The following is a 27,942-nucleotide window of genomic DNA, read 5'->3' as shown; positions in this document are numbered from 1 at the left end:
GGAATTGGGAGAGAGGAAGTAGATGCGGTGGGAATATACAATCCATTTGAGGCATGTGGATATTGGTTCTTCACCTCCTCCCTTTACCTGGCTGCATTCCTACCGCTACTACTACTACTACTACTACTACCACTACTAATAATGATGGTATTTATTAAGGGCTTACTATGTGCAAAGCACCGTTCTAAGCGCTGGGGAGGTTACAAGGGGATGAGGTTGTCCCACAGGGGGGCTCACAGTCTTAATCCCCATTTTGCAGATCACAGAGAAGTGAAGTGACTTGCCCAAAGTCACACAGCTGACAAGTGGCGGAGCCGGGATGTGAACCCGTGACCTCTGACTCCAAAGCCTGGGATTCCCTCCCCCTTCGTATCTGACGGCCCACCACACTCTCTCCACCTTCAGTCATTCAATCGTATTTATTGAGCGCTTACTGTGTGCAGAGCACTGTACTAAGCGCTTTCATAGCCCTCCTAAAATCACACCTCTTCCCAAAGGCCTTACCCATCCAAGCCCTCATTTCCCCTAACCACCCTGCCCTCTGTGCTAAGCGCTTAGTACACAGTACTCTGCACACAGTAAGTTCTCGAGAGATACTATCGATTGATTGATTGATTGATTAAATGGGAGCAGGGCGGTGGGACAGTGGCTGGAGGGGCGCCTTTTTAGTCAGAGAAGCCTTTTTAAGTATAAGGTAGACTTGAGGGTGTTGGAAAGCCCACTGTTGGGCAGGGACTGTCTCTATATGTTGCCAATTTGTACTTCCCAAGCGCTTAGTACAGTGCTCTGCACACAATAAGCACTCAATAAATACGATTGATGATGATGATGAAAGCAGAAGGAAAGGAGCTGATGAAAAGCAAGTAGGTGAAGATTGCAGTTAGAGAGGCAAGGAAGACGAGAGCAAGTATTTGTAGAAGTTGAGAAGGAACGGGATACAGAGACATGGGGAGAATAGATTTTGAAAGTAGGCAGGATATCTCTTGAAAGACAGCTGGGAAGGATGAGAGACTCCATTCGGGGTGGGAGGAAGTTTTAGGGTTGGGAGGGAGAATTTAGGGAGCGCACACCTGATACTGTAAATTATTTCAGCATGTCAGAGTCAAGAGGTTAGGAAGCTGAGCAGTGGAAGACTTCAGAAGGGAGTTAAAAATCTGCATAACTGATAGAGGCAATAGGCTTGGGAGTTTATGACTGAATCCTGTTAGGGGCCCTTTTCTGCTGAGCCGGTGGTACCCCTTTCAGACTAAACTCTAGGCTCCTTTGGGTTGATCATCTGAAGTTATGCTCTCTTAGAGAGCTTTAGTTAGTGGGGTTTACTTGGTTAGCGTATGCGTACTGTCGTATTTTTATTAAATTGCTAATTCTGTGCCCTTGCTAGAACAAGGAGTCGATATAATGCCAAGGTTGCAGAATCCAGAAACGGGGGGGATGGTCTGTTTCAACGGCGATAGGAAAATTAAGCGGAGGAGTGGATTTGCGAAGGAAGATGAGGAATCCGGTATTAAACGTTCGGAGCTGAAGATATCACATGATCATGCTGATAGGGATGGTATGTTTCAACGGTGACAGGAAGATTAAGTGGAGGAGTGGATTTGCGAAGGAAGATGAGGAATCCGGTATTAAACGTTCGGAGCTTAAGATATCACATGATCATGCTGATAGTCAGTCTTTTAAGGCGTTGGGCTGTGTTCTCGTGGAGGTTTTGTCGTAGTCAGACAAGGCACCAAAACCATCAAGTTGGAGCTTGGAGACAACCTCAACCCTCTGAAACCCTAATCCGAAGGAACCGACTGCCCCGAGTGGGCAGATTTTCTCCCTAACTCAGGGGAGCCAACTGAGGTCCTGCTGCTTAACCTCAGCGGTCTAGGGTCTGTGGGCCAGAAGCTGGTGTTTTTCCGACTCATTCTGGGACCACAGACGCCCCTGCTCTGTTGGTTTTGCTTCCCCAACCAGAAACTGAATGTCAGCACATTCACCCAACTGGGGGAGAAACTTTGGGGGGATTCAGTGGGGGACAACTGTGGAGAATGGGCTTCTGCTTCTGGAGTTCTTTCCTGCAGACGAAAAGGGGGTTTCTCTCTCTGATTGTGTTCTTCCGTATTTGCAGAGCAAGAGAGGCATTTACAAGCAAACAACCGGGAATTCAATGAGAAATTTGAATATGCGGTGAGTAACCAGCCGTTGACCCTGGCTTTTTTCCATCCTGGCCTCTGCTTGCCTGACCACCTTGGGTCTCATTCTTCAAATTGGCAAATTGTTGCCAATTTGTACTTCCCAAGCGCTTAGTACAGTGCTCTGCACATAGTAAGCGCTCAATAAATACGATTGATGATGATGATGATTCTTCAGACACAGCTAGCGTTTGGACTCGGTTCATTTCGTCTCTGAGGGTGAAAGGGTGAGAGGAGGGATTTCTGGGCAATTATTATTATTGTGAATAATAACAATAATAACAACAATTGTATTTGTTGAGCGCTTACTATGTGCCAGGCACTGTTCTAACCACTGGGTTAAATACAAGGTCATTGGGTGGCACAGAGCCCCTGTCCCACACAGGGCTCACAGTCTTAATCCCCATTTTACAGATGAGGGAACTGAGGCCCAGAGAAGTGAAGTGACTTGCCCAAGGTCACACAGAAGTCAAGTCGCGGAACCTGGTTTGGAACCCGTGACTAATTGAGCACCAGTTTTACCCCTGAAGTCTAGGCCGGTTTTTGCTTCTTGGTGAGTTACAAGCCAAGACTAGAGGCAGAATGAGGTTTCAGATGACAAGTGGCATAGTGACAAATAATAATAATAATAATAATGATGATGATGGTATTTATTAAGCGCTTACTATGTGCGAAGCACTGTTCTAAGCACTGGGGGGATACAAGGAGGCCTTCCCAGACTGAGCCCCCTCCTTCCTCTCCCCTTCTTTCCCTTCCCCACAGCACCTGGATATATGTATATATGTTTGTACGTACTTATTACTCTATTTATTTATTTATTTCATTTGTCCATATTTATTCTATTTATTTTATTTTGTTAATATGTTTGGTTTTGTTCTCTGTCTCCCCCTTCTTGACTGTGAGCCCAATGTTGGGTAGGGACCGCCTCTATATGTTGCCAACTTGTACTTACCAAGCACTTAGTTCAGTGCTCTGCACACAGTAAGCGCTCAATAAATACGATTGAATGAATGAATGAATGAATACGAGGTGATCAGGTTGTCCCACGTGGGGCTCACAGTCTTAATCCCCAATTTACAGTTGAGGGAACTGAGGCCCAGAGAAGTGACTTGCCCAAAGTCACCCAGCCAAATGCCACTCAACAATTTTGGCACAGCCCATTCCTCCTTCTTCCCCCCAAGGCCCAAGCCAGATGCAACCCCGACTCTACTTGGGGAGCCTGGATAGGCAGCATTGTGGTGAGCGAAGGGGCCGCCGGATAGTCGAGCCGAGATGCCGGGTATGAAAGAAGCAAATGAACCGGGGTGTTGGGGGAGCCGTCAGGGAGCGGGGAGCCCCGTTTTAAGACTGCAGCCCCAATAGCAGTCCCAGCAAAATGTTCTCCGAGACGAAATTAAACACAAATCCTGGCTATCGTGCAATAGTTCCTTCAAACTCGCAGGATAATCCGTCAGTGCTTGGGCCTTCCCTCCTGGAGGACATCAATGTCCCAAGCCCAGCACAGAGCGCAGTTCGTCCATTCCAGTGAAGTTATGGAAAGCGCAAGCCCTGAGAAGTAGCTAGAGTTTTGGGACAAATTCAAGTATTTTGGAATTCTTGCTGCCAACACCCAGTGACTCACAGGACTGCCCGGAGAAAGGACTGGGGGGGGGGGGTTTCCAACTCAGCCCCACCCAGGCTTTCAGTCACCCGAGTCCACTGGCCCTGGCGAGCGGGATGGAAAAAATATTGTCGACCCCAGTGTCTCTCAGAGCTGGCTGAGAGGAGCAGGGGGAAGAGGAGGAGGAGGAGGAGAAGAATAGCCAGACCCTTTTTGCCCAATGTTTGTGAGGCCAGATGGGAAACATCACTGAGCTCGTTGCAGTGGAGAGGCCTAGGACACGTATTCATTCAGTAACAATAATAGTAATTGTGGTATTTGTTAAGCGCTTACTGTGTGTCAGGCACTTTAGTAAGCACTGGGGTAGATACAAAGTATTGGACACAGTCCCAGAACCACACGGGGCCCACAGTCTTCATCCCCACTTTACAGGTGAGGTAACTGAGGCGCAGGGAAAGACACGCAGCAGGCAAGCGGTGGAGCCGAGATTAGAACCCAGGTCCTTCTGGCTCTCGGGCCCGTGCTCTACCCATTAGGCTATGCTGCTTCCCTGCCTCTTCCAGTGGCAGCCAGGGCTAGCAGAGCCGAGGCCTTGCAGGGGAGAAGGAAAGTCCCTCCACTCGCGGCTCGGCTGTTTTCCCAACAGTGCAGGCTGTGACACTTGCTCCCCGAGTGCTTCGCAGATGTTGGAGGCCCTGTTATTAAAGGAGAGGGATATCCCCCGGCTGACCAGGCATAAGTAATAAAGACCATGGGCCGTCTCTAGTCAGAGAGCACTGCAGAAATCCCACAGCCCGGAGCAGGGGTTTGTGCTCACCACCGTCAATCGGCAGGACTAAGTGTCTTTTTTTGTAATGGTATTTGTTAAGCACTTGCTATGTGCCAAGCGCCGTTCTAAACTCTGGAGTAGATACACAGTAATCAGGTTGTCCCCCTTGGGGCTCGCAGCCTTAATCCCCATTTTCCAGATGAGGCACAGAGAAGTTAAGTGGCCTGCCCAAAGTCACACAGCTGGCAAGTGGCAGGGGCAGGATTAGAACCCACGACCTCTGAGTCCCAAGCCCGGCACATCGTAAATGCTTAACAAATACCATTACAATTATTATTATTATTAGTTCAACTGACCGGTTGTTTGGAAGATCTGTTCACCGGCTCTCTCCTGTCACATAATCATTTTCTGGGTGTTATTTATGAGCGCTTAGTACAGTGCTCCGCACACAGTAAGCGCGCAATAAATACGATTGGTTGATTGATCTGGTCACTGTACGTCCTTCATCTTTCTGACCTCAGAAGTTCTGCCTGTGAAACTGTGGTACGACGCCTCTCATGGATCAAGGGGCCGTGGAGCTGTTTCATTCACATTATACGGTGTCCAGCCCAGAGTTTGGCACATTTTGGATAGAGAAGGCCGGTGACAGTCTCTCCCTTCCTTCCTTCTTTCACCCACTGAAGGATTTGGGAGTGAGGCTAAGGAAAAATCTGTGGCACCTGGATTTAGGTGACGAGAGAAGTCAGATAACTTCAAAGGCCTAGCCTCGTGGTGAAAGCTCTGCACACAGTAAGCGCTCAATAAATACGATTGATGATGATGATGATGAAAGGGTAGTCCAATCCAATTAGTATGAATTCCCCAGAGACAGCTGATCCTTAGAACAAACTGTACTCTTGTGGTGCTTGGGGTGCTGTTAATAATAAATAACAACAATCGTCATCATCAATCGTATTTATTGAGTGCTTACTGTGTGCAGAGCACTGTACTAAGCGCTTGGGAAGTACAAGTTGGCAACATATAGAGACGGTCCCTACCCAACAGTGGGCTCACAGTCTAAAATAATAATACTGGTATCTGTTAAGCGTTTACTACGCGCCAAGCACTGTTCTAAGCGCTGGGGTAGAGATACAAGGTAATCAGGTTGCCCCACGTGGGGCTCACAGTCTTAATCCCCGTTTCACAGATGAGCGAACTGAGGCTCGGAGAAGCGAAGCGACTTGCCCCAGGTCACACAGGCGACAAGCGGCGGAGCCGGGATTAGAACCCACGACCTCTGGCTCCCAAGCCCAGGCTCTTCCCACTAAGCCACTCTGCTGTTATGTCCAATACAGGGATTTCCTGGGCCTCCCACCCCATTTCCCCCCGCAGCCGTGACTCCTTAGGTGTCTCCCCTCAGGCCACCTGGGTTTTCTCCCGAAGCAGAAGACTCTGGTCACGGGAAGCCGCGAGTGCCAGGGCAGCGGCAGATACCGGAGAGGGCTCTTCGTTATTTCACCGAGCCCCGAGACTTTAAGGAGAAAAGTCACAGTAAGGGCCGCGCAAATAATCTGTCATTTTGGAGGGGAGATTCCAAGATCACCTTGTATCTACAGTGCTGGGCACATAGTGGTAAGCACTTAGTAAAATCTTCAAATAAATAAATTTGAAAATTGCAAAGGGAATATTCTGAAGCTGAATTTCTGGGAACAATTATGGCTCATCTGAAAAAGTTGGGGAGATTGACAGATTATCTAAATGGCCTTCCGGTTAGACATGCCTTTATTAAAGAAAAAGATCTGTGGCAATAAAGAAACTGGTCCACTGGTTAAGCCTACTCATTATTTATAAATGGATTTAGGGGCGTTAGTGGTACATATTTTGTACATATTTTTGTACATATTGTACATATTTGTACATATTTGTTTGTACATGTTTGTACATTTTTTTTACTCTATTTATTTATTTATTTATTTATTTTATTTGTACATATCTATTCTATTTATTTTATTTTGTTAGTATGTTTGGTTTTGTTCTCTGTCTCCCCCTTTTAGACTGTGAGCCCACTGTTGGGTAGGGACTGTCTCTATATGTTGCCAATTTGTACTTCCCAAGCGCTTAGTACAGTGCTCTGCACATAGTAAGCTCTCAATAAATACGATTGATGATGATGATGATAATCCCCAACTGTCAGCAACGAGAGATTATTTGAAAGGAAGCAGAGATGAGACGTAGATACGGAAATGAAATAGAGATAATACCCCCAGAAACCCCTTTTTGCACAATATCTGGGGCTTCCGTGGCATTGGGTGGTCTGCCAGGTGGGAGGTCATATGTGAAGAAGCCTAATTCCCTCACTGCAGCTGGAGTGGATTCTTTGAGGAAGCAAAACCTTGTTTTCCCCAGGGTGGCCCATTCCCAGAGCCACTCCCCACCACCTCCTCACTGGTGGTCAATCAATCAATCAATCAGTCGTATTTATTGAGCGCTTACCATGTGCAGAGCACTGTACTAAGCGCTTGGGAAGTACAAGTTGGCAACATACTGGTCCAAAGGTTTAGGGCCGTAAGACCGCCCTCTGCACGGAGTGCATTCCGGGCTGCTGGCCGCGGATCGCCTTCCTGTTCTGAAGTTTGAATCTGGAAGAAAGCAGAGCGATAGCGGATTGCCATCAGAGCCGCTGGACGAACTGAGCTCGGTCGGAGCTGGAAAGTTTTGCGCGTCCAGTTCAGGGGTTATCTAGGGGCTCAGTAAATGCCGCGATAACGCCGTGTTCGGGCAGGGTGAGATGGGACTGGCGGAGAGGGCCTTCATCGGTGCCAAGCTCAGCCAACGTGCCAGGGGACAGGACGACCTTCTGCAGCCCCACCAGATGGGTGGACTTACATCGCCTAACGGAACAAACCAATTCTAGGAAACGGGGGCAGGAAGGAAGGGAGGAGGATGGGAAAATAGAAAGCAAAAGAGGAGACACAGGAGGAGATTGGGGTGGAGAGATTGGCTGCAGTGGCCCTAGGCTCCCTCCCCAGGCCCTGGAGTTCCCCACCAAGAGAGCGCTGAGGTCCATCAACTCACCTCGACTAACCAGTGCAAGGTTCCTACCACCCGTTGCCGTGTCGGGAAGCTAGAGTGAGGCAGTGGGCTGAAGAGGGATTTCTCCCCTCTCGGGACGCACCTAACATTTGACTCTAAACCCTTAAAGTCATCCCCGGCAGAACCGTCTCTGTTCTGGTCTCTCATCGCGCCTCTGGTTTTCTCGTTCCGCAGTCCAATTCCATCAAGACGTCAAAGTATAACATCGTCACCTTCTTGCCTCTCAACCTGTTTGAACAGTTTCGGAGATTAGCAAATGCCTATTTCCTGGTTTTGCTGGTCTTACAGGTGAGTGAATTCCTCTGAGTTTTCAGACGTCTCTTGGCCGTCTCTTCCCGCCAGCCTCGGAAAGAGTCGTTCCTCGACTCTTCAATCTTCAGTCGATCAGTGGCATGTATTGAACACTTACTGGGTGCAGAACACTGTTCTAAGCTCTTGAGAGTAAAATGCAGTTGATGGACCTGCTCCCTGATCACGAGACACTGTGTAGCGGGATTCTGTTTGGGAAAAATCCCCGGGGAAAGGGACTCCACAACCATTTTAATGTCTTTCTTGGTCAGAAGGGAAATGTTGGTGTAGCTATGTCAGTAGGACCCTTGTCTAGGCTGAAGTTGGGCTGGAGAGAGGATGGTAAACCCAAGTATGCTGCCCACCCAGCCTGAGGGCAAGAGGCCTACCCAGATCAACAGCTCCCCAGTTTCAATAAGAGTAGATTCTCTAACTGTAGTCAGCCAGGAGAGCCCAGAAGGACACGTGACAGTGTAGACGGGTTGTGTTTGGGGAGATTTTGTCTTTTCCAATAAAATTGGCATCTCCCGTGCTGCCTCAGCCCATAATGAGCACTGACTGTACAGGTTCCGGAAAGGTGAATGTTTTGGTTCAGAGCTTGAGGTTTCCTTTCGTGACCCACAGTGCTAACGATGGCTTCCCCGCCGTTGCGTGGGGGCCTCTTACCCGGTGCAGCGTGATTGCTCTTTCCTACCGCTGTGTACCCTTCAAATCCCCCAGGCCACAGCACTCCCCAGCTTCAGAGCCCTTCAGTCGATCCATCAACCCCACAACCGTGTTCACTGGGTGCTGACTGTGTGCAGAGCACTGTTCTAAACGCTTGGAAGAGTACACTGACAGAGATGGCAGACACGGTCCCCGCCAACAAGGAGTTTACAGTCTAGAGGGCGAGACAGACGTTAACAGAAATAAGTAAACTATGGATTTGTGCAGTAAGTGCCGTGCGGCTGAGCGCAGGGTGAGTAAAGCGTGCAAATGCAAGCGCAAGAATGATGCAGAAGGGAACGGGAGAAGAGGAGACGAGAAACGAAGGCCTCTCTGATGAGGTGTGATTTTAATAACGCTTTGAATGTGGAGAGTAATCGTCTGTCGTATGTGACGGGGAGGAAGGTTCAGGCCAGAGGCAAGACCTGGGCAAGGGGGTCGGTGGCGATATAGATGAGATCGAGGTGCGGTGAAGAGGAACGAAGTATGTGCGGGCTGGGTTGTAGGAGACAATCCGGGTGGTAAAGGAGGAGGGGGCAAGGTGATTGAGTGCCTTGAAGCCAGGGTGAGGGCTTTCAGTTCGATGCAGAGGAGGACGGGCAACCGCTGAAGGTCTTTGAGGAGTCGGGAAACAGGGACTGAACAGCTCTGTGGAAAATGGATCGGGGCAGCAGAGTGAAGTATCGACTGATGTAGGAAAGACCGGAGGCAAGGAGGTCAGTGAGGGGGCAGCCGCAGTAGTCAAGGCAGAATAGGATAGATGCTTGGATAAACATCAATCAATCAATCAATCAATCGTATTTATTGAGCGCTTACTGTGTGCAGAGCAGTGTACTAAGCGCTTGGGAAGTACAAGTTGGCAACATATAGAGACAGTCCCTACCCAACAGTGGGCTCACAGTCTAAAAGGGTAGCAGTTGGGACGGAGAGGATAGCCCCTGTGGCTCTTAGCACAGCAACAGTGGTGGGCTGAAACCCCAGGGCGACGGCATCAGCAGCCCTGGCACTCGTGACGGCTGCAGGAAGCTGGGAGGCGTCCACGGAGGTGCAGAAGTGGCGGAGGGAAGTGAAGGGGAGAGGGGGAAGGTCACAGTAAACGCACGCGTTCTACGAATAAAGCAGGCCTTTAGTGGGATTTCATTAGCGTTGTAACATAAATGGTGAGAGTCGGACTTCTGAATCCCCAAGGGGCCCTCTTGACCCCCGAGGCATAAGCTAAGAAACATTGTCGTTGTTCTTGTTATTATAATTATTATAATTCATTCATTCAGTCGTATTTATTGAGCGCTTACTGTGTGCAGAGCACTGTGCTAAGCGCTTGGGAAGTACAAGTTGGCAACACACAGAGACGGTCCCTACCCAACAGTGGGCTCACAGTCTAGTATTGTTGTTGTTATTCAGGAGAGTTAGCAGTTTATGCTTCAAACACGGCCTGCTTGGGCCAAAGCTTCATGCCTTTTAATTTTTTATTTAACACAGCCCAAATAATAGCACCTCCCTCCGAACTGAATCCTATATTTTTGTTCCTCATATTAATCCACAAGCTTTGGAAACTAGATTAACCAGGAGATGTTTTTTGTTTCTTTTGTCTCCCCACAGTTAATTCCTCAGATTTCGTCATTGGTTTGGTACACCACCGTGATCCCCTTAGTCCTGGTGCTGTCCATATCAGGAGTGAAGGATGCAATCGATGACCTTGTAAGGAATTTTATAATGCTTCAAAATGCCTCTGATTGTCCTGGGAAATATCCCCCGGGGAAGTGTTTGCAATCAGAGTTTGAACGCAGGTAGTCCACAGAGCAACTCACCCTGTTGTTGGGAGAAGACGCGCAGTCAGATGTGATCAATATAAATGTCAATTTGGTCAGAGAGGAGTATAAGGATTCTAAATAAGAACTTAGAGAGGTATGAAAATAGCCAGAAGACGGTAGTGGTCAGCGCTGTCAGGAAGTCGAGCCGTTCGGAAATGAGGCAGTAAGATGGCCAAACAAATCGGTATCCAGGGGAAAAGTAAGGCAGGATCCATCAGCAAGGTTAAAACCAGATGCCCTGAGTTCCCGAGGGATATGACTTGGCACCGTCAGGAGTGAATTGGATCCCACAAGACTCTCCAGATTCCACCTGGGCAGTGCCGCTTGCAAGATTCCTAATGCATCTGTGAGCCAAAGGTCAGGAGTTTCCACTCGATACACAAAGGGATGAACTACTATCGGAGGCTTTCGAGGAGAGATGCGCAGTACGGTGTTTTAGAATAATAATCCCAGAAGCAGAATGCAGTTTAGGCCGGAGAGGGGAGGGACCAGAGGTAGACGCAGCTGCGAGGAGTCTGAGGCAATAGTCAAGTCAATCAATCAATCAATCATATTTATATATATTTAGTCAAACTAGGATAATTGCCTAAACCAGCATGGTGGCCGTTTGGGTTGAGGGAAGTGGCAGATTCTGCAAATATTATGATGGAAGAACTGACAGGATTTAGCAACAGACCCTATATGGGGGTTGAAATGCACGGAGTTAGGACAGAAGTGGAAGGCGGGAGATGGGAAGATGAATGAGAAAGGTGTTTTTTTTTTCCTTGCAGGATAGGGGAGATGTGGGCAGGTTTGAAGGCCGCGGAAATGGAGCCGTCAGAGAGTGAGCGATTGAAGATGGTATTCAGGGAGGAAAGAATGAGTGCAAGTGTCTCTTGAAAGTGAGAAGGGGTGGAGTTGTGGAAACAGGTAGAAGGAGGCAATTTTGAGTGTACGCAGGCAATCTCCTCTCGAGAGGTGGCTTAGAAGGATGTCAGAGAAGGTGAGAGAAGCAGCATGGCTTAGTGGAAAGAGCCCGGGCTTGGGAGTCAGAGGTCGTGGGTTCTAATTCCGGCTCTGCCACTTGTCAGCTGTGTGACTTTGGGCAAGCCGCTTAACTTCTCTGTGCCTCGGTTCCCTCATCTGTAAAATGGGCATTAAGACTGTGAACCCCACGTGGGACAACCTGATCACCTGGCATCTCCCCCAGTGCTCGGCCCACAGTCAGCGCTTAACAAATACCATCATCATTATTATTATTATTATTATTGGGAGGTGATGGAAGGGATCCGGAGAGCTGATGGAGCAGTTTCGGGGGGCTCACCCTGATGGTCTTGATTTCTGTTGAAAAGTCATCCAGGTCATCAGGGGTGAGGGAAGCAGGAAGGTGGGGACGCTGAGGTCTTCCGAAGGGAGTTAAAGGTCCCGACTAGTTGGTGAGGCCAACGAGCGTGGTAATCGGTGAGTGAGGAGAACAAATGCTGCGGAATGGAAAAGAGGGCAGAGGGAGAGCAAAGAAGGATAGCCAAACCTGGCGATCGGTTTATCCTCCTGCAAATGCGGGAGTAGAGGAAGCCTATCGGGGTGGGGGTGGTGGGAGAATGGTGAAATGGTGAATGGTGACAGCTTGGAGGATAAACAAGGATATACATGGATATTGAAGTCCCGGAGGATCAAAATAGGGGAGCAAAAGGAAAGAAGGAAGGTGAGAAAGGTTTCAGAAAATTAGAGATTGGGCCAGGAGGCCAGAGACGACAGCAACTGGTGATTGGAGTGTGTGATAACGGTGGATGAGGAGAAGCGAGGGGTGACGGGGTGCGGTGGGGTGACATTGCAGGGTTAGGGGGGCATTTAGGGGATGATTTAGGGGCCGATTCCTCCCCTCCACCGGCCTTGAATTGTGAGGAAGATGGTAGGAAAGGAAGCAGCTGGAGAGACAAGAGCAGAGACTTCAGGGGAGAGCAAGTTTCCCACAGAGATTAAACATGCAGATTCTTCCCTCTAGATTCATACCCCCAGCATGAGAAGCAGCATGCCTCAGTGGAGTCAGAGGTCATGGGTTCAAATCCCAGCTCTGCCAATTGTCAGCTGTGTGACTTGGGGCAAGTCACTTCGCTTCTCTGTGCCTCAGTTCCCTCACCTGTAAAATAGGGATTAAGACTGTGAGCCCTACATGGGACAACCTGATCACCTTGTATCCCCCCCAGCGCTTAGAACCGTGCTTCGCACATAGTAAGCGCTTAACAAATACCGTCATTATTATTATTATTATTCCTTAGGCTCAGTACAAGCCTTCACACTTGGTCCTCCTTACTCAGGGATTTGCTCCCTGGAGCGGTGGAGTTGCCCCAACGTTTCTCATTTTTATTTTCAGAACCGACACAAAAGTGACAACCACGTTAACAATCGACCTGTGCAGGTGCTGGTAAACGGAATGTAAGTTGCTGTAGGTGCCGTAGTTTTGGTGGGTGCTTGTTTCTGTGGGCAAAATGCTTATGCTGGGAAAACCTCACATCATCATTTCCCTTTAGGAAAGACGTAACTCGTTTATCTCGGTGGTAATAATCAACCAATCGGTATTATTCATTGAGTTCCTACTAAGCGTTGAGCACTGTACTAACATTTGGGAGACTTCGGTATAATTACTAGATGTGATCTCTCTCCTCAAGGAGCTTACATTTAATGGGAGAGACAAACACTAAAATAGAGAAACAGTGTTGTCTAGGAGAAACAGTACTGCTTGTTGTGAGCAAGGAATGTGTCAGTTTATTGTTGCATTCTCCCAAGTGCTTAGTACAGTGTTCTGCACATGGTGAGCGCTCAATAAATGCGATTGAACGAATGAATGAATGACTGGGAATCAGCCTGGCTCATCGGAAAGAGCCCGGGCTTGGAAGTCAGAGGTCATGGGTTCTAATCCCGGCTCCACCCCTTGTCAGCTGTATGACTTTGGGCAAGTCACCTCACTTCTCTGGGCCTCAGTTACCTCATCTGCATAATGGGGATGAAGACTGTGAGCCCCACCTGGGGCAACCTGAAAACCTCGTATCTCCCCCAGCGCTTAGAACAGCGCTTGGCACATAGTAAGCGCTTAACCAATTCCATCATTTTTTTTTCAGGAGACTTGCCTGTTACGTGACACTGGGCAAGCGTCCTAATATCTCTGTGCTCCTATTTCCTCATTCGTTAAATGGAGATTAAATACCTATTCCCTCTCTCACTTGGACTGTGGGTCCTGTGTGGGACAGGAATTATGTGATTATCTTGAATAATAATAATAATAATTTTGGTATTTGTTAAGCGCTTACTATGTGCAAAGCACGGTTCTAAGCACTGGGGAGGGTACAAGGTGATCAGGTTGTCCCATGTGGGGCTCACAGTCTTAATCCCTATTTTACAGATAAGGGAACTGAGGCCCAGAGAAGTGGCATGACATGCCCAAAGCCACACAGCTGACAAGCGGCGGGGCTGGGATTCGAACCCATGACCTCTGACTCCAAAACCTGGGCTCCTTCCACTGAGCCACGCTGCTTCCCCGAATCTACCCCAGCACTTAGCCCACCATGATTATCATTACTATTATTACTTTTTAATTATTATTAATAATAAAAAAACAATAATTGTGATATTTGTCAAGCACTTACTATGTGCTGAGCACTGTACTAAGTGCTAAGATACAAGTACTTCGATCTTGTCTATCTCGCCGCCGACCCTCTGGCCCACATCCTACCTCTGGCCTGGACCTTCCTCCTCAGATTCATTCATTCATTCATTCAATCGTATTTACTGAGCGCTTCTTGTGTGCAGAGCACTGTACTAAGCGCTTGGGAAGTACAAGTCGGCAACTTAAAGAGACGGTCCCTACCCAACAAGGGGCTCACAGTCTGGAAGGGGGAGACAGACAGCAAAACTGTCGTCAGAACAGTCGTCATGTCAAACGGATCATTGCTCTCCCCCACTTCAAAACCTTATTGATGGCACACCTCCTCCAAGAAGCCTTCCCTGATTAAGCCTTTGTCTCCTCTCCTCCCACTCCCTTCTGTGCCACTCGTACTTGCTCCTTCATTCATCCTGCCTCCCATCCCCACGGTGCATAGGCAAATATCTGTAATTTATTTATTAATCTATTTATTTGCTTATATTAATATCTGTCTCCCCTTCTAGGTTGTGAGCTTGTGGTGGGCAGAAATGTGTCTGTTGTTACACTGTACTCTCCCAAGTGCTTAGAACAGTGCCCAGTGCTTAGAACAGTGCTTTGCACATAGTTTGCTCCTCCAGCGCCAGTCTACTTACTGTGCTGTGCTTACTGTACTTTTAGACTGTGAGCCCACTGTTGGGTAGGGACTGTCTCTATATGTTGCCAATTTGTACTTCCCAAGCGCTTAGTACAGTGCTCTGCACATAGTAAGCGCTCAATAAATACGATTGATGATGATGATGATGTGCCTCAGTCTCAACCATCTCCCGGCTTACCCTCTTCCCACATGCTCCCTCCGGCCAGGAACTCTTTCCCCCTCCACAGTCCACCAATCAATCCATCAATCAATCGTATTGATTGAGCGCTTACCGTGTGCAGAGCACTGTACTAAGCGCTTGGGAAGTACAAGTTGGCAACATGTAGAGACGGTCCCTATCGACCAGCCTCCCCACCTTCAAAGTCTCCCCCTCCTAGACGGGGAGCCCGTTGTTGGGTAGGGACCGTCTCCATACGTTGCCAACTTGTGCTTCCCGGACGCTTAGTACAGGGCTCTGCACACACGATCAATAAATACGATCGAATGAATGAGTCTCCTCTAAGGGGCCTTCCCCGATTAAGCAGTTTTCCCCAACTCCCTCTCCCTTCCGTTTCATCTTTGCACTTGGATCGGTCCCCTTTGGGTGCTTGGCATTCACCCCACCCTCAGCCCCACAGCGATTCTGTGCAAATCTGTAACTTATTCATTCCTTTATATTCATGTCTGGCTCCTCGTCTAAACTGTAGGCTCGGGGGGGGTTCATGTTTCCTTTTGCTTTAAAATAATTTTTAAAATAATTTTCGTTTAGTGTTGATCACGGTTCTAAGCAGCTCTAAGCGCTGGGGGAGATACAAGTTAATCACTGTGAATCCCGCATGGGATTCACAGAGAGGGAGTAAGATTTCATCCCCATTTTACAGTTGAGGCACAGAGAAGTTGCCTAAGGTCACACAGCAAGCAAGTGGCCCAGCTGGGTTCAGAACCCAAGTCCTCCGACTTCTAGGCCCAAGGTCTTTCCTGCTCACTGCGGGCAGGAAAGGTGTCTACGAAAATCTGTTGTAATGTCCTCTCCCAAGTGCTCAGTACAGTGCTCCGCACCCAGTAAAGCCCTTAATAAATACCACTGATTGACGGACTGGTGGACTGATTGACCACCATGAGCAGCAGGTGGGCAGAAGAAGCGCTGAGGAGCAGCGTGGCTCAGTGGAAAGAGCCCGGGCTTGGGACTCAGAGGTCGTGGGTTCTAATCCCCTCTCCGGCACTTGTCAGCTGTGTGACCTTGGGCCAGTCACTTAACTTCTCTGTGCCTCAGTTCCCTCATCTGCAAAATGGGGATGAAGACTGTGAGCCCCCCCCCCGTGGGACAACCTGATCACCTTGGAACCTCCCCAGCGCTTACAGCAGTGCTTGGCACGTAGTAAGTGCTTAATGAATGCTATCAAAATTATTATTATTATTAATCCAGAGAGAAATGTCAGGTGATGTAGCTAGGCTGCTGCCTTAGGGAAAATAGAGCAGCAGAGAAACCAACCTAGCAGGGGCAATTCCCCCTCTCCATCCCCCCCATCTTACCTCCTTCCCTTCCCCACAGCACCTGTATATATGTATATATGTTTGTACATATATATTACTCTATTTATTTATTTATTTTACTTGTCCATATCTATTCTATTTATTTTATTTTGTTAGTATGTTTGGTTTTGTTCTCTGTCTCCCCCTTTTAGACTGTGAGCCCACCGTTGGGTAGGGACTGTCTCTATATGTTGCCAATCTGTACTTCCCAAGCACTTAATACAGTGCTCTGCACATAGTAAGTGCTCAATAAATATGATTGATGATGATGATGATGAATTGGAAATGGAGAGTTTCCCCCTTCTAGACTGGGAGCCCACTGTTGGGTAGGGACCGCCTCTATATGTTGCCAACTTGGACTTCCCAAGCGCTTAGTACAGTGCTCTGCACACCATAAGCGCTCAGTAAATACGATTGATTGATTGATTCTTCCCCAGGAAATAATAATAGTAATAATAACACAGGCTTCCACAGATACCTACTGAAAAAGAATCACCCAATCGGCCCTCAAAGCCTTGGTTTCTTCTCTCCTTCTCCTCCCATCCCTTCATTCGCTCTCTTCTATCCCTCTTTTCCTCCCTCCCTGCATCTCTCTCCTCTGCTGCCTCATTCTTTTCTCTCTTTCTCCCCACCACTCTTATCTCCCCGACTCTCTCCTTCTCCCATTTACTCCCATCCGTCCCGCCTAAAGGGAAAATCAGTAATCATAACAAGCTGGTCACATACCAGAGGGCACCACTGTGGGCAGAGCCCATCCCAAGGGGTATTAAGGAACAGTTCCCTGGCCATAATGAGCTTACAGTCCAGAGGGGGAGAGAAACGTTAATATAAATAAATATAAATTGTTTTTAAAAATATAAATAAGGCTACGCCTTGATACAAAAAAGAACCTGAGGACACTAGGCATGCAATCCCTTTCAAGAGGTTCAGTGGTTGCAGTTAAGTCACAGTGTTTGTTATGCGCTTACTATGTGTCAAGCACTGTTCCAAGAGCTGGGGTAGATACAAATTAACCAGGTCAGATTCAGTCCCTCTCCCACACGGGGCTCGCAGTCCATATAGGAAGGAGACGAGGTACTGAGTCCCCATTTTATAGTTAAGGAAACTGAGGCACAGAGAAGTGAGGTGACTTGTCCAAGTGGTGGAGCTCAGTGGAATTAGAACACAGGTCTTCTGACTTCCAGACTGTGCCCTTTCCACTCGTCCACACTGCTCCCCAACTAGAAAATCCTCATCATGGCATTTTTTATTAGTAGTAATAATAATAATGATGGTATTTGTTAAGCGCTTACTGTGTGCCAAGCACTGGGTGATTCAAGCAAATCGGGCTAGGCACCGACCCTGTCCCACGTGGGGCTCACGGTCTCCATCCCCATTTTACAGAGAAGGCAACTGAGGCACAGAGAAGTGAAGCGACTTCCCCAAGGTCACCCAGCAGACAAGTGGCAGAGCCGGGATTAGAACCCAAGACCTCGGAGTCCCAGGCCCCTGGCTGAATAAAAGAACCCCCAAATTGCTTCCCTGCCTCCCTCTCCCTCTTCTTCCTTCTCATTCCATCTCATTCTACTCTCCCAGCCTTTGGGAAAGGAAGAGGGGGAAATCTAAGGAGTCTCCTGGGCTGCAGAAGAAGAGCAGGTCGAGGTCCCACACCGTGTGCAGTCAGCCGCAAATTCCCAGCCAGTCCTTCAAAACCACCTAAAATTGGCCGTATCCGTAAAGCCTGTGAAAGTGTTTTGCTGCCCCTAAATATGGGAAGTTGACTCACCAGGGATTTGGGAGAATGAGGGCCGGCAGTTTGCCTGAGCAGAGCCCTGCAGTCTGGGCCCTCCAGGATGGCAAAGGTGGAAAACTAAGAGCTCGCTCTCTTCCTCCCTTCAAAGCCCTACTGAGAGCTCACCTCCTCCAGGAGGCCTTCCCAGACTGAGCCCCTTCCTTCCTCTCCCCCTCGCCCCCCTCTCCATCCCCCCATCTTACCTCCTTCCCCTCCCCACAGCACCTGTATATATGTTTGTACATATTTATTACTCTATTTATTTTACTTGCACATCTTTATTCTGCTTGTTTTATTTTGTTAATATGTTTTGCTTTGTTGTCTGTCTCCCCCTTTTAGACTGTGAGCCCGCCGTTGGGTAGGGACCGTCTCTATATGTTGCCAACTTGGACTACACAAGCGCTTAGTACAGTGCTCTGCACACAGTAAGCGCTCAATAAATACGACTGAATGAATGAATGAATGTCCCCCAGCCAGGGAGGGAGCGGCTCACCCGCTGCTATGGCAAAGCCGCGTGGCCCAGTAGGAAAGAGCCCGGGCTTTGGAGTCAGAGGTCAGGGGTTCAAATCCCGGCTCTGCCAATTGTCAGCTGGGTAACTTTGGGCAAGTCACTTCACTTCTCTGGGCCTCAGTTCCCTCATCTGGAAAAATGGGGATTAAGCCCCCCGTGGGACCACCTGATCACCTTGTAACCTCCCCAGCGCTCACAACAGTGCTTTGCACATAGTAAGCGCTTAATAAATGCCATTAAAAAAAAAAAGCACTCTGCTGCTGCCTCCTCCTCCTCCTCCTGTCAGACCACAGTTGTGAACTCTAACAAGCAATTAAATTCCCCTACTTGGATCAGCTGGTCCCTTTCCTCCCCACCCTATGGGATCTGGAACACCCTCCCTCCTCCAATCCAATAAACAATTACTCTCCCCACCTTCAAAGCCTTACTAAACCCCCGATTTCCTCTAATCCCACTCCCTTCTGCCCCAACTCGCTCCCTTTGTCCTTCCCCCCAAATCCCAGCCCCGCACCACACAGAGAAGCAGTGGGGTTCAGCGGAAAGAGCCCGGGCTTTGGAGTCGGAGGTCATGGGTTCGGATCCAGCCTCCGCCACTTGTCAGCTGTGTGACTTGGGGCAAGTCACTTCCCTTCTCTGGGCCTCAGTTCCCTCATCTGGAAAATGGGGATGATGACTGTGAGCCCCCCATGGGACACCCTGATCACCTTGCAACCTCCCCAGTGCTTAGAACAGTGCTTTGCACAGAGTAAGTACTTAATAAATGCTGTTATGATTATTATTATATGTACAGATCTGTAATTGATTTATTTAGATTAATGTCTGTCTCCCCCCTCTAGAAAGTGGGCAGGGAATTGGTCCGTTTATTGTCGTATCGTACTCTCCCAGGCCCTTAGTACAGTGCTGTGCACACAGTAAGCGCTCAGTAAATATGAATGAATGATCTTGGCTCCCTCCCCACCCTGTTTTACAAATAACGCCCTTGAGACGGTGTCCCTGTTGGACTAAGCAGCGTGGCTCAGTGGAAAGAGCCCGGGCTTTGGAGTCAGAGGTCATGGGTTCAAATCCCGGCTCCGCCACTTGTCAGCTGTGTAACCTTGGGCAAGTCACTTCGCTTCTCTGGGCCTCAGTTACCTCATCTGGAAAATGGGGGTGAAGACTGGGAGCCCCACGTGGGACAACCTGATCACCTTGTAACCTCCCCAGCGCTGAGTACAGTGCTTTGCACATAGTAAGCACTTAATAAACGCCATCATTATTATTACAGAGTGGTGGGGAGGATGGAGCGGGAAGTGGGGAAAGGGAGATCCTGAACACCCTCTCTTCCTCCCTTGCCCCTTTGAACCCATCTGTTTCTGTCCTCCTTCTCTCCGCTTTATTCCTTTTCATTTCTTTCATCTGCCCTTCCCCTTTTTCTTCCGTCTACTCAGACATTGAACCCCATGTGGACTCTGTCCAACCTGATTATCTTTTATCTACCCCAGTGCTTAATCCAGGGCTTGCAGGCCATACAGTAAGCGCTTAACAAATACCATCATCATTAGTCCTTTCGTTTTTCTCCTCCCCCGCATCCTTTCCCCACCCTCTCCTCTGCTCTCCATTCCTCTCTCCCTCTTCTCCTCCTACTTATTAAATTTTTCTTCTTTCTTTGACCAACTGGCCTGGGGGAGAAGGGCCCCGGGGCTGCCTTAGTGCTAAGCGCTTAGTACAGTGCTCTGCACACAGTAAGCGCTCAATAAATACAATTGATGATGATGCCTTTTAAGAGGTCTGCGGTGGGAGACGGGCAGGCAGGAGGAAGGGAGCAAGAGCTGTGATTTCCAGAAAATTTCTAGTTGTCCCCAGTGCCCCTCCTCTCCCCCGAGCCAGGGTTTTATGTCCTGCAGAGCTCTTTCCCATTTTGCTGGGGATGCGGCATCTGTTCGCCAAGGGGCTAAATAGATGCTACCACCGATGTAAATATGTGTTTCGTAGAATTTTTCTTTGTTGGAGAATATGTCTCATGTTTTCAGGACATACGTAGAACTGTAGACTCAGAAGGGGCGTATATTTCAAATGGTGGCCCTTTGAAAATGAATTTGTATTTCCTGATCATTTCAAGATCAGCTTTTCAATTTGACGTTTGTCCAAACTACAGACTAGGTGACTGTCTCTGATTCTTAACTGCATTTAAGTTGTACTGAAACCCGTGTACATGGATAGTTGTTTCTTAAGCATTTATTTTAAAATTTTGTTTTTAAACTTGGTATGTATTATAATTACAATTTTTCCTTTTGGCTTTTATCACTCCCCAAAAGATACCATGTTTTATATGTGACTGTCTGTTCATTAGACCCAGGCAACTATATCCCAGACTGAGCCCCCTTTTTCAATCAATCAATTAATCAATCGTATTTATTTAGCGCTTACTGTGTGCAGAGCACTGTACTAAGCACTTGCTCTCCTCTCCTCCTCCCCACCCCGTGACCTACCTCCTTCCCCTCCCCACAACTCCTGTATATATTTGTCCAGATTTATTACTCTATTTTACTTGTACATATTTACTATTCTATTGATTTTGTTAATGATGTTCATATAGCTATAATTCTATTTGTTCTGACGATTTTGACATCTGTCTACATGTTTTGTTTTGTTGTCTGTCTCCCCTTCTAGACTGTGAGCCCGTTGTTGGGTAGGGACCGTCTCTATACGTTGCCGACTTGTACTTCCCAAGCGCTTAGTACAGTGCTCTGCCCACAGTAAGCGCTCAGTAAATATGATTGAATGAATGAACTGATGGTGCCCTGTCACCATCTTAAATTATGGAAAATTTATCAGTAAAAAAGTTTGAAAATCAATTATTTTTTTCCTGCTGTTTTGGAAAATAGTTTTCAAAATTTGGTGGTAACCCAGGGTCCAACAGAGTTAGGGCAGTCTCCTCTCAGCGTTCGTGTGAACTTCCTTCCTTAAAATCGGCATACCTCACCCGTATTCATTAAGTCATTACTCCCCGCAGGTTGTGGCTTAGTCAGTGTGTTAAAAAAAAAGAAAAGGAACTAGAAACCGAGGCCCTTTCTTTCCCTCAGAATGTAGTTTTTAGAAATTCCCATTTTGCATATGTTCTGATTTTGACAGCTCTCTATATAGCCCATGCTTTAATCTTCCAGCAAGATCCCAGATAGCAGTACCTCTCTCCTTCCTCCCATGTTTTGCTGATTATAGTCAGAATTCCACAAGCCTAGCAAAAAAGGAGACTTTGAGAAATGTCAGCATAAAATATACATTTGAACTGCATACCCCTGGGGCCGGTGGCTGCCTTCGGCATCATCGGCAGAAAGAACCTGGAGAAAGAGCGAGGATCCCTGCTGAAGCGTGTTGTTAAAACGGCATACGCTGCAGCTCCTCCCTGACAGGTCAACCTCGGGCTTGAAAAAAACTCTCCAAGTGCACACCAAGCCTGAAAAATGAATTTTGCTTGTCTTGCCGTATTTAACTGGGTTTTGTGTCTAGCTTTAAATTAGCCAGTGACATCCAACTTGCAAAAGGGTCCAGGTCTCCCAGGACCCGCTCTAGATTTTCACTCTTTAGGGTGAACACTACGCTCCAGCTGCTACCGTCGGCTTCGAAACACTCAATCACCTCGTCCCCTCCTACCTCACCTCGCTCCCTTTATTCATCCCCCCTCCCAGCCCCACAGCACTTACGTAAATATCTGTCATTTATTTATTTATATCAATATCTGTCTCCCCCTCTAAACTGGAATCTCACTGTGGGTAGTGAATGAGTTTTTTATATTGTTGTGTTGTACTCTTCCAAGGACTCAGTTCGGTGCTCTGCCCACAGTAAGCGCTCAATAAATACGATTGACTGACTGACTGACTTGTAAAGTTTAAATTCAGTAGTCGAATAGCATTTACAAAGGGTTTGAGGAGCTCCTCCTCACGTCCCTAAATGGCAGAATTGTGACAAGGTGCTCAGAAGGGAAATGGTTTCCCTGAGGGAGTGAGAGTCAGATATAGGATAACGGCTCATCTCTCGTGCTTCTTGTCTTCAATCCACTCGGCAAGACCGTCTCTTAGGCTGTCAGGCATCCACAGGGGAGTCAGCTCAAGTACAGTAGAAATGTATATTTTCCAAACATCGGTGACACGCCAAGTGGTAGTGGTCAGGGCCTTGGGGAACTCAGCCCTTTTCCCTCTGATGGGACTTCACCTTCTGGGAATCTGTTGAAAGGAGACTGGTGCCTGGCAGGGATCTCCTGAAGTATGCGCAGTGGCTCTGGGCACCACCATCCTTGATTTCATTACAAATGTCCGGGTATAGCCATGGGATTTCCTGTCCATGGAGAGTAGTTAAAGAAGGGAGCCCAACCAGATACCAGGGTGCACTTGGAAGTTTCCCATGCGGGAAGCCCTGAGGTGGAGCATCAGTCTAGGAGTCGAGAGAGCCAGATCCCAATCTTCAATCTGCCCCATCTCTCTGGGACAACCATGCCTCGCTAAGCTTTGGGTACCAAGAGTAGTCTCCCCTGCTCAGACTCGACCGGCGCTCTGAGAGCAGGCCCCCGGGGACCGGTGGATGGGGCAGCGGGGATGGCAGGGTGGCACAGCTTTTTAAAGAGGTTTCTCTTGCAGGTTGAAGGAGGACATATGGATGAATGTCCAAGTGGGAGATATCATAAAACTAGAAAAAGACCATTTCGTCACGGTAAGGAACGCCTCCCTTTTTCTGCTATTCAGCAGAGAGGGCAGGGGATCCCCGATGGGGGTGGCGGGAGAGGAATTCTCGCTGTGCCACTCCTTGGCGTGCAGACCCAGACGGTTGGGGTCCAGAGAGGCCAAGCTCAAACTGGATGAAGAGGCACGATCTCTCCGCGGGTCTCTGCCCCGACGCCTTGAGCTAAGTTCTGTCCTCTTTCCGGACGGGACCGTGAATAGATTCCAGCCTAATTGAGCGTGCCTGGCTTTGTCATTGTCCGTAGGCCGATGTGTTGCTGCTCTCGAGCAGCGAGCCTCACAGCCTGGCCTACATTGAGACGGCGGAGCTGGATGGGTGAGTAAGTCCCAGGCCTGGTGGGAGTTGCCACCACTCCATCTGTTTATCACGGGGAACTGCAGCATCGCATGTCTCGGGGATTTGTTGGACGAGGAGGCTGAAGGGACTGTACCTGTGGTCCTGTAACAATAACAACAGTAATAGGGGCATTCGTTAAGCGCTTACTACGTGCCAGGCACCATACTAAGCGCTGGGGTGGATACAAGCAAATCGAGCTGGATACAGTCCCGGTCCCATGTGGGGTTCACAGTCTCAATCCCCGTTTTATAGATAAGGTACTAGAGGCCCAGAGAAGTGAAGTGACTTGCCCAGGGTCTCACAGCAGACAAGTGGCGGGGCCGGGATTAGAACCCCTGACCTTCTGATCTCCAGACCCCTGCTCTAGCCACTATGCCATGCTGCTCTGTGCCCAATGGGTAGAGTGTATCCCCACACCCGCCGCCCCCAGATCCCTCTCATCCTGCTACCAAAGGGCTCCGTTTCCCATGAATGCCCAAATCAGCTACCAAAGGAGATCTGAGGATGGCGCTCCGGAATGCCGTTTGTGCCCAGGAGCAGCTCCCAATGTGCGGAAGCAGCGTAGCCTACTGGAAACAGCCCAAGCCCGGGAGTCAGAGGACCCGGGTTCAAATCCTGCCTCTGCCAGCTGCCTGTTGTGTGATCAATCAATCAATCAATCGTATTTATTGAGCGCTTACCGTGTGCAGAGCACTGTACTAAGCTCTTGGGAAGTACAAGCTGGCATCATATAGAGACAGTCCCTACCCAACAGTGGGCTCACAGTCTAGAAGGGGGAGACAGAGAACAAAAGCAAACGTACTAACAAAATAAAATAGAATAGATAGGTACAAGTAAAATAAAATAAATGATCCTGGCCTAGTCACTGAAGTTCCCTGCGCCTCAGTTGCCTCAGCTATAAAATGGGGATTCCAAACTCGTTCCCCCTCCTACTGTCCCCAGGGATTAATTTGTTATCTACCCTGACGTTTAGAACAGTCAAGACACGTCGCGAGCACTTAACGTATATCATCAGCTAATGAAAGGAGTTTCCGGCACTCACGGCGGGTCTGGTTTTACACTAAATAGAGGCCACGGTGGACAGGCCGCTCCCCGGCCCGGGATCTTTGGGTATCGGTCCAACTGGCGCTTCTCCCCAGGGTGAGACTTTTGGCGTCACTTCCAAAAAGGGCAACGTGGACCTGCAGGGAAGAAATCCAAACCTTAGAGGTGGTGCCCACATCCAGCGGCTCACGGTTAATAAAGAGAGGCCCCACCTAGGTGGTCGAATTGGAGGAAATCCTTGGAGGGGTGGTGTTGCTCTCTCTAGGTTTCCTTTCCGTGTCGTTTTCTTCAGGGAAACAAATTTGAAAGTGAAACAGGCACTCACTGTCACCAGCGAGATGGGAGACAACCTCGAGAGACTGGCTGCCTTTGATGGTGAGTGGAGTGCAGTGCGCGATTCTTCTGGGACAGAACTGCATTAAAGCGTTTAAACGATTACCTCCAGGGCTGGGATCAGGTCGCCTCAACCCTTTTCCTTTCCCCCCGAGGAAAGGGAAGCGTTGTGACCAGACGGGGATTTCCCTCGTAAACAAGGCCTTCCCTCCTGTCATTTTCTTTCTGCAGGCGAGGTGCGGTGTGAACCACCCAACAACAAGCTGGATAAGTTCACCGGGACTCTGGTTCACAGGGAAGAGAAGCACGCCTTGGATAATGAGAAAATGCTGCTGAGGGGCTGCACTATTCGCAACACCGAGTGGTGCTATGGTCTGGTCATCTTTGCCGGTAAGTCACCCCGCCTCAGCCGGCCTGGAGCCCCGCGCTGCTCTGAATGCGGTGACTGCATCGGGAGAGTTCCTCCAAAAGGATGTTGGCCCGGGGCAACGTCCGGAATTCCCGGTGGCTAAGCCGTCCCCTTCCCTGCAGAGGGAAGTGGTATATCGCCTCTCCCGGGTCGCCGGGGCGGGCCCGGCTACCGTTTCCTCAAAGAATAGCATTTTTAAATCATACTGGCTAAGCGCTTACTACGCGCCAGGTCCTGAACGCTGCGGCAGACCGGTTTGGACACGGTCACCGTCCCGCACGGAGCTCGCGTCTCAATCCCCATTTTACGGATGAGGTAACTGAGGCACAGAGAAATGAAGTGACTTGCCCAAGGTCACACCGCAGACAGGTGGCAGATCCGGGACTAGAACCAGGTTTGACGTATGGGCTGCAAGACACACTGCAGTCTTTTCCAGTCACGGTCCGAAGGCAAACTCCCTCTCGGGCCGAGGGAGGGCTTGTTGTCCGACAGTTCACCCGGTTTCTAGTGCTTCTTCCACAGCGCTCACTATCCCCGGGTCAAAAACAGTGGTGGCCACGGTTCAGAAGGGAATTGTCGGTTAGGAGAAATAGTGGTGAATGTAAGGGCCACTTAGTCCTCTATCCCCATCCCCGACACCCCCGTTCCTCCTCCTTGCCTCAGGTAACCCCGGCCCTTGTAATTCATCCAGGAAATAACAGAACCCTCTTTCCAGATCCGTCCCCAAATCGTGGGTCCCTGTATCCTGCACCCCACCACTGACATCCCCGAAGGGAGAGGTGAAATCTGTACCTAGGACGGCTCTGATTTACAGTCACTGAGTTTTCGGGACAGATCCGGGATGATCACACGGGCAGGGAATTAGCCTGATCATCTCAGGTCCCAGGATCTTCTGAAACGGCCTCCTGTTCTCGAGAAGCCCGGTTCCTGGCCGTGAAGGAAATTCTTCAAAGAGCCAGTGAGACGTAGATTGACCAATGTTAGCAACTGTGAGCTGTTCCCTGCCACTAGCCAAGGCCGTTTGGAATTGGACTGGTCCCGGGAGCATAAATCTGGCCTGTGGTGAGCCTGGAGTAGGAAGGTCTGTCCCAGCCTGGCCCAGAATTATCCCTGGTCCCAAGAATTCTCAGGAAAACAGGAAGGTTCTGGGTCATATGGGGATTTTCAGGCAAGAGTGGCCTGGTGACTGGGATAAAATGAAATCCCCCCCCCACAGTGTTGGCCATCCTAGGAAGCAAGGTCCTAGGAATACCTCGGGTTGAGCTAGACCGGGGCCGGCCCTTCCCTTTCTCTTCCCTCTCCTTCCCTCCCAAATCTGAACCCCATCTTGGAAGCTAGCCCAAAACAGAGTTGGCCTCTGAAGGGGAAGGGAGGGTGTCTGAGTGTCGAGGAGTTGCTGTTTATCTCCCCCACTGTTGACCATAAGCCCGCTGTGGGCCAGGAATGAGACTGTTTATTGCAGTATTGTTCTCTCCCAATCGCTTAGTACAGCGCTCTGCACCCAGTAAGTGCTCAATGAATAAGATTGAATGAAGGAATCTCAAGACTTTCTTCTCGGTGTCACACTTCCAGTGTCACCTATCCGTTCAACCCCCACTTGAACGGGCCCCAGTGATCCAAGACAATTTGCCCCTCCGGTCGCTTGGATCTGGTACCACTGAGGTCTGAGCAGAGTCGGGATGAAGAGAGGGGTTTGCTTGGGTTTCCTCTTCCCAGAGGTGGGACTGCCTGTGACATCAGTTCCTCTCCAGGATCCTTCCTGACCGAGGAGTTCAGGGCGAAATAGTGGGCCCGGCCTCCCCCTGGTTTCTGTGCGGTGGGCGCTCTAGTCCTTCTTTCCACCTCTGGAACACCCCGGGATGAAGTCAAATCCTTCTCAGAGCAATGAAGCTGTGAACAAAAACGCCTCCTTCCTCCCCAGACAGTTCACCCGGGCATCCAAGACAAAGCAGAGCGTCCCAGATCGGCCGGATCCAAATCCGGAGCCATTGAGTGCCCCCGGGGAAACCTGCACTGCCCTTTGATGAGCGGGGATCTGGTCCCAGGATTTTGCCAAGTTCCCTGAAGCCAGGGCTTTCTCTCCCCCTTGACTCCTAGATACTCTGTGGACCCCTCAAAGTCTAGCCAAGGGTCCTTCCTAAAGGGTCAGTCATGGCTACTCTTAGCCACTGTTATAGGGAGGGAGTCAGGGAAGTTAGTCGGGGCAGAAATAATCAAAAGACCCAGCTTGGAGGCAGGTAACTGTACCGGTTAGCCAAATGTGTGTGGCTAACTCCGGGACACCTGCTTCCGGCTATTGAGCCTGCCCGAGATATCGTCACCCAGATGGTTAATCTCTGACTTCTCCAACCCTGGACTGTAATTCCACTTTTAGAGGGACCTTCGGGGGTCAGACGATTTGGAAATGGGGAGAATATTGCCCAGGCAATATTCTCCCCATTTCCAAATCGTCTCTCAACCCCTCGTTCCCAAATACAGCACCTTATTCCTATGATGGAGGCTCAGGAAATCCTCCCTCAGTTGATTGACTTGAGGAAACTCTCAAGAAGAAACAGCAGGCCAGAGTCTCGAGGGATAGAATAACCTGCTTTTTCCAGGCCCCGAGCTGGGTGTACAAGTC

At 49.2% G+C, this 27,942-nt stretch overlaps 1 protein-coding gene across 3 annotated transcripts in view; it reads left to right on the top strand.

Moving 5' to 3' along the window:
• LOC119922904 (phospholipid-transporting ATPase FetA-like) overlaps positions 1-27,942 on the top strand; it is a 135,613-nt gene that overhangs the window by 54,761 nt on the left and 52,910 nt on the right. For all 3 annotated transcript variants that reach the window (XM_038742528.1, XM_038742526.1, XM_038742527.1), the window contains exons 4-11: positions 2,111-2,169; positions 7,790-7,903; positions 10,208-10,306; positions 12,773-12,834; positions 23,098-23,170; positions 23,445-23,515; positions 24,873-24,955; positions 25,145-25,303. In XM_038742528.1, coding sequence (XP_038598456.1) covers positions 2,111-2,169; positions 7,790-7,903; positions 10,208-10,306; positions 12,773-12,834; positions 23,098-23,170; positions 23,445-23,515; positions 24,873-24,955; positions 25,145-25,303 — 720 coding nt within the window. The remainder of the gene's footprint in view (positions 1-2,110; positions 2,170-7,789; positions 7,904-10,207; positions 10,307-12,772; positions 12,835-23,097; positions 23,171-23,444; positions 23,516-24,872; positions 24,956-25,144; positions 25,304-27,942) is intronic.

Source organism: Tachyglossus aculeatus, unplaced genomic scaffold (assembly GCF_015852505.1).
Source record: "Tachyglossus aculeatus isolate mTacAcu1 unplaced genomic scaffold, mTacAcu1.pri scaffold_12_arrow_ctg1, whole genome shotgun sequence".
NCBI classification, from domain to species: domain Eukaryota; kingdom Metazoa; phylum Chordata; class Mammalia; order Monotremata; family Tachyglossidae; genus Tachyglossus; species Tachyglossus aculeatus.
Note: the sequence above shows the minus strand (reverse complement) of the source record. Positions and strands in the feature narration are given on the sequence as shown.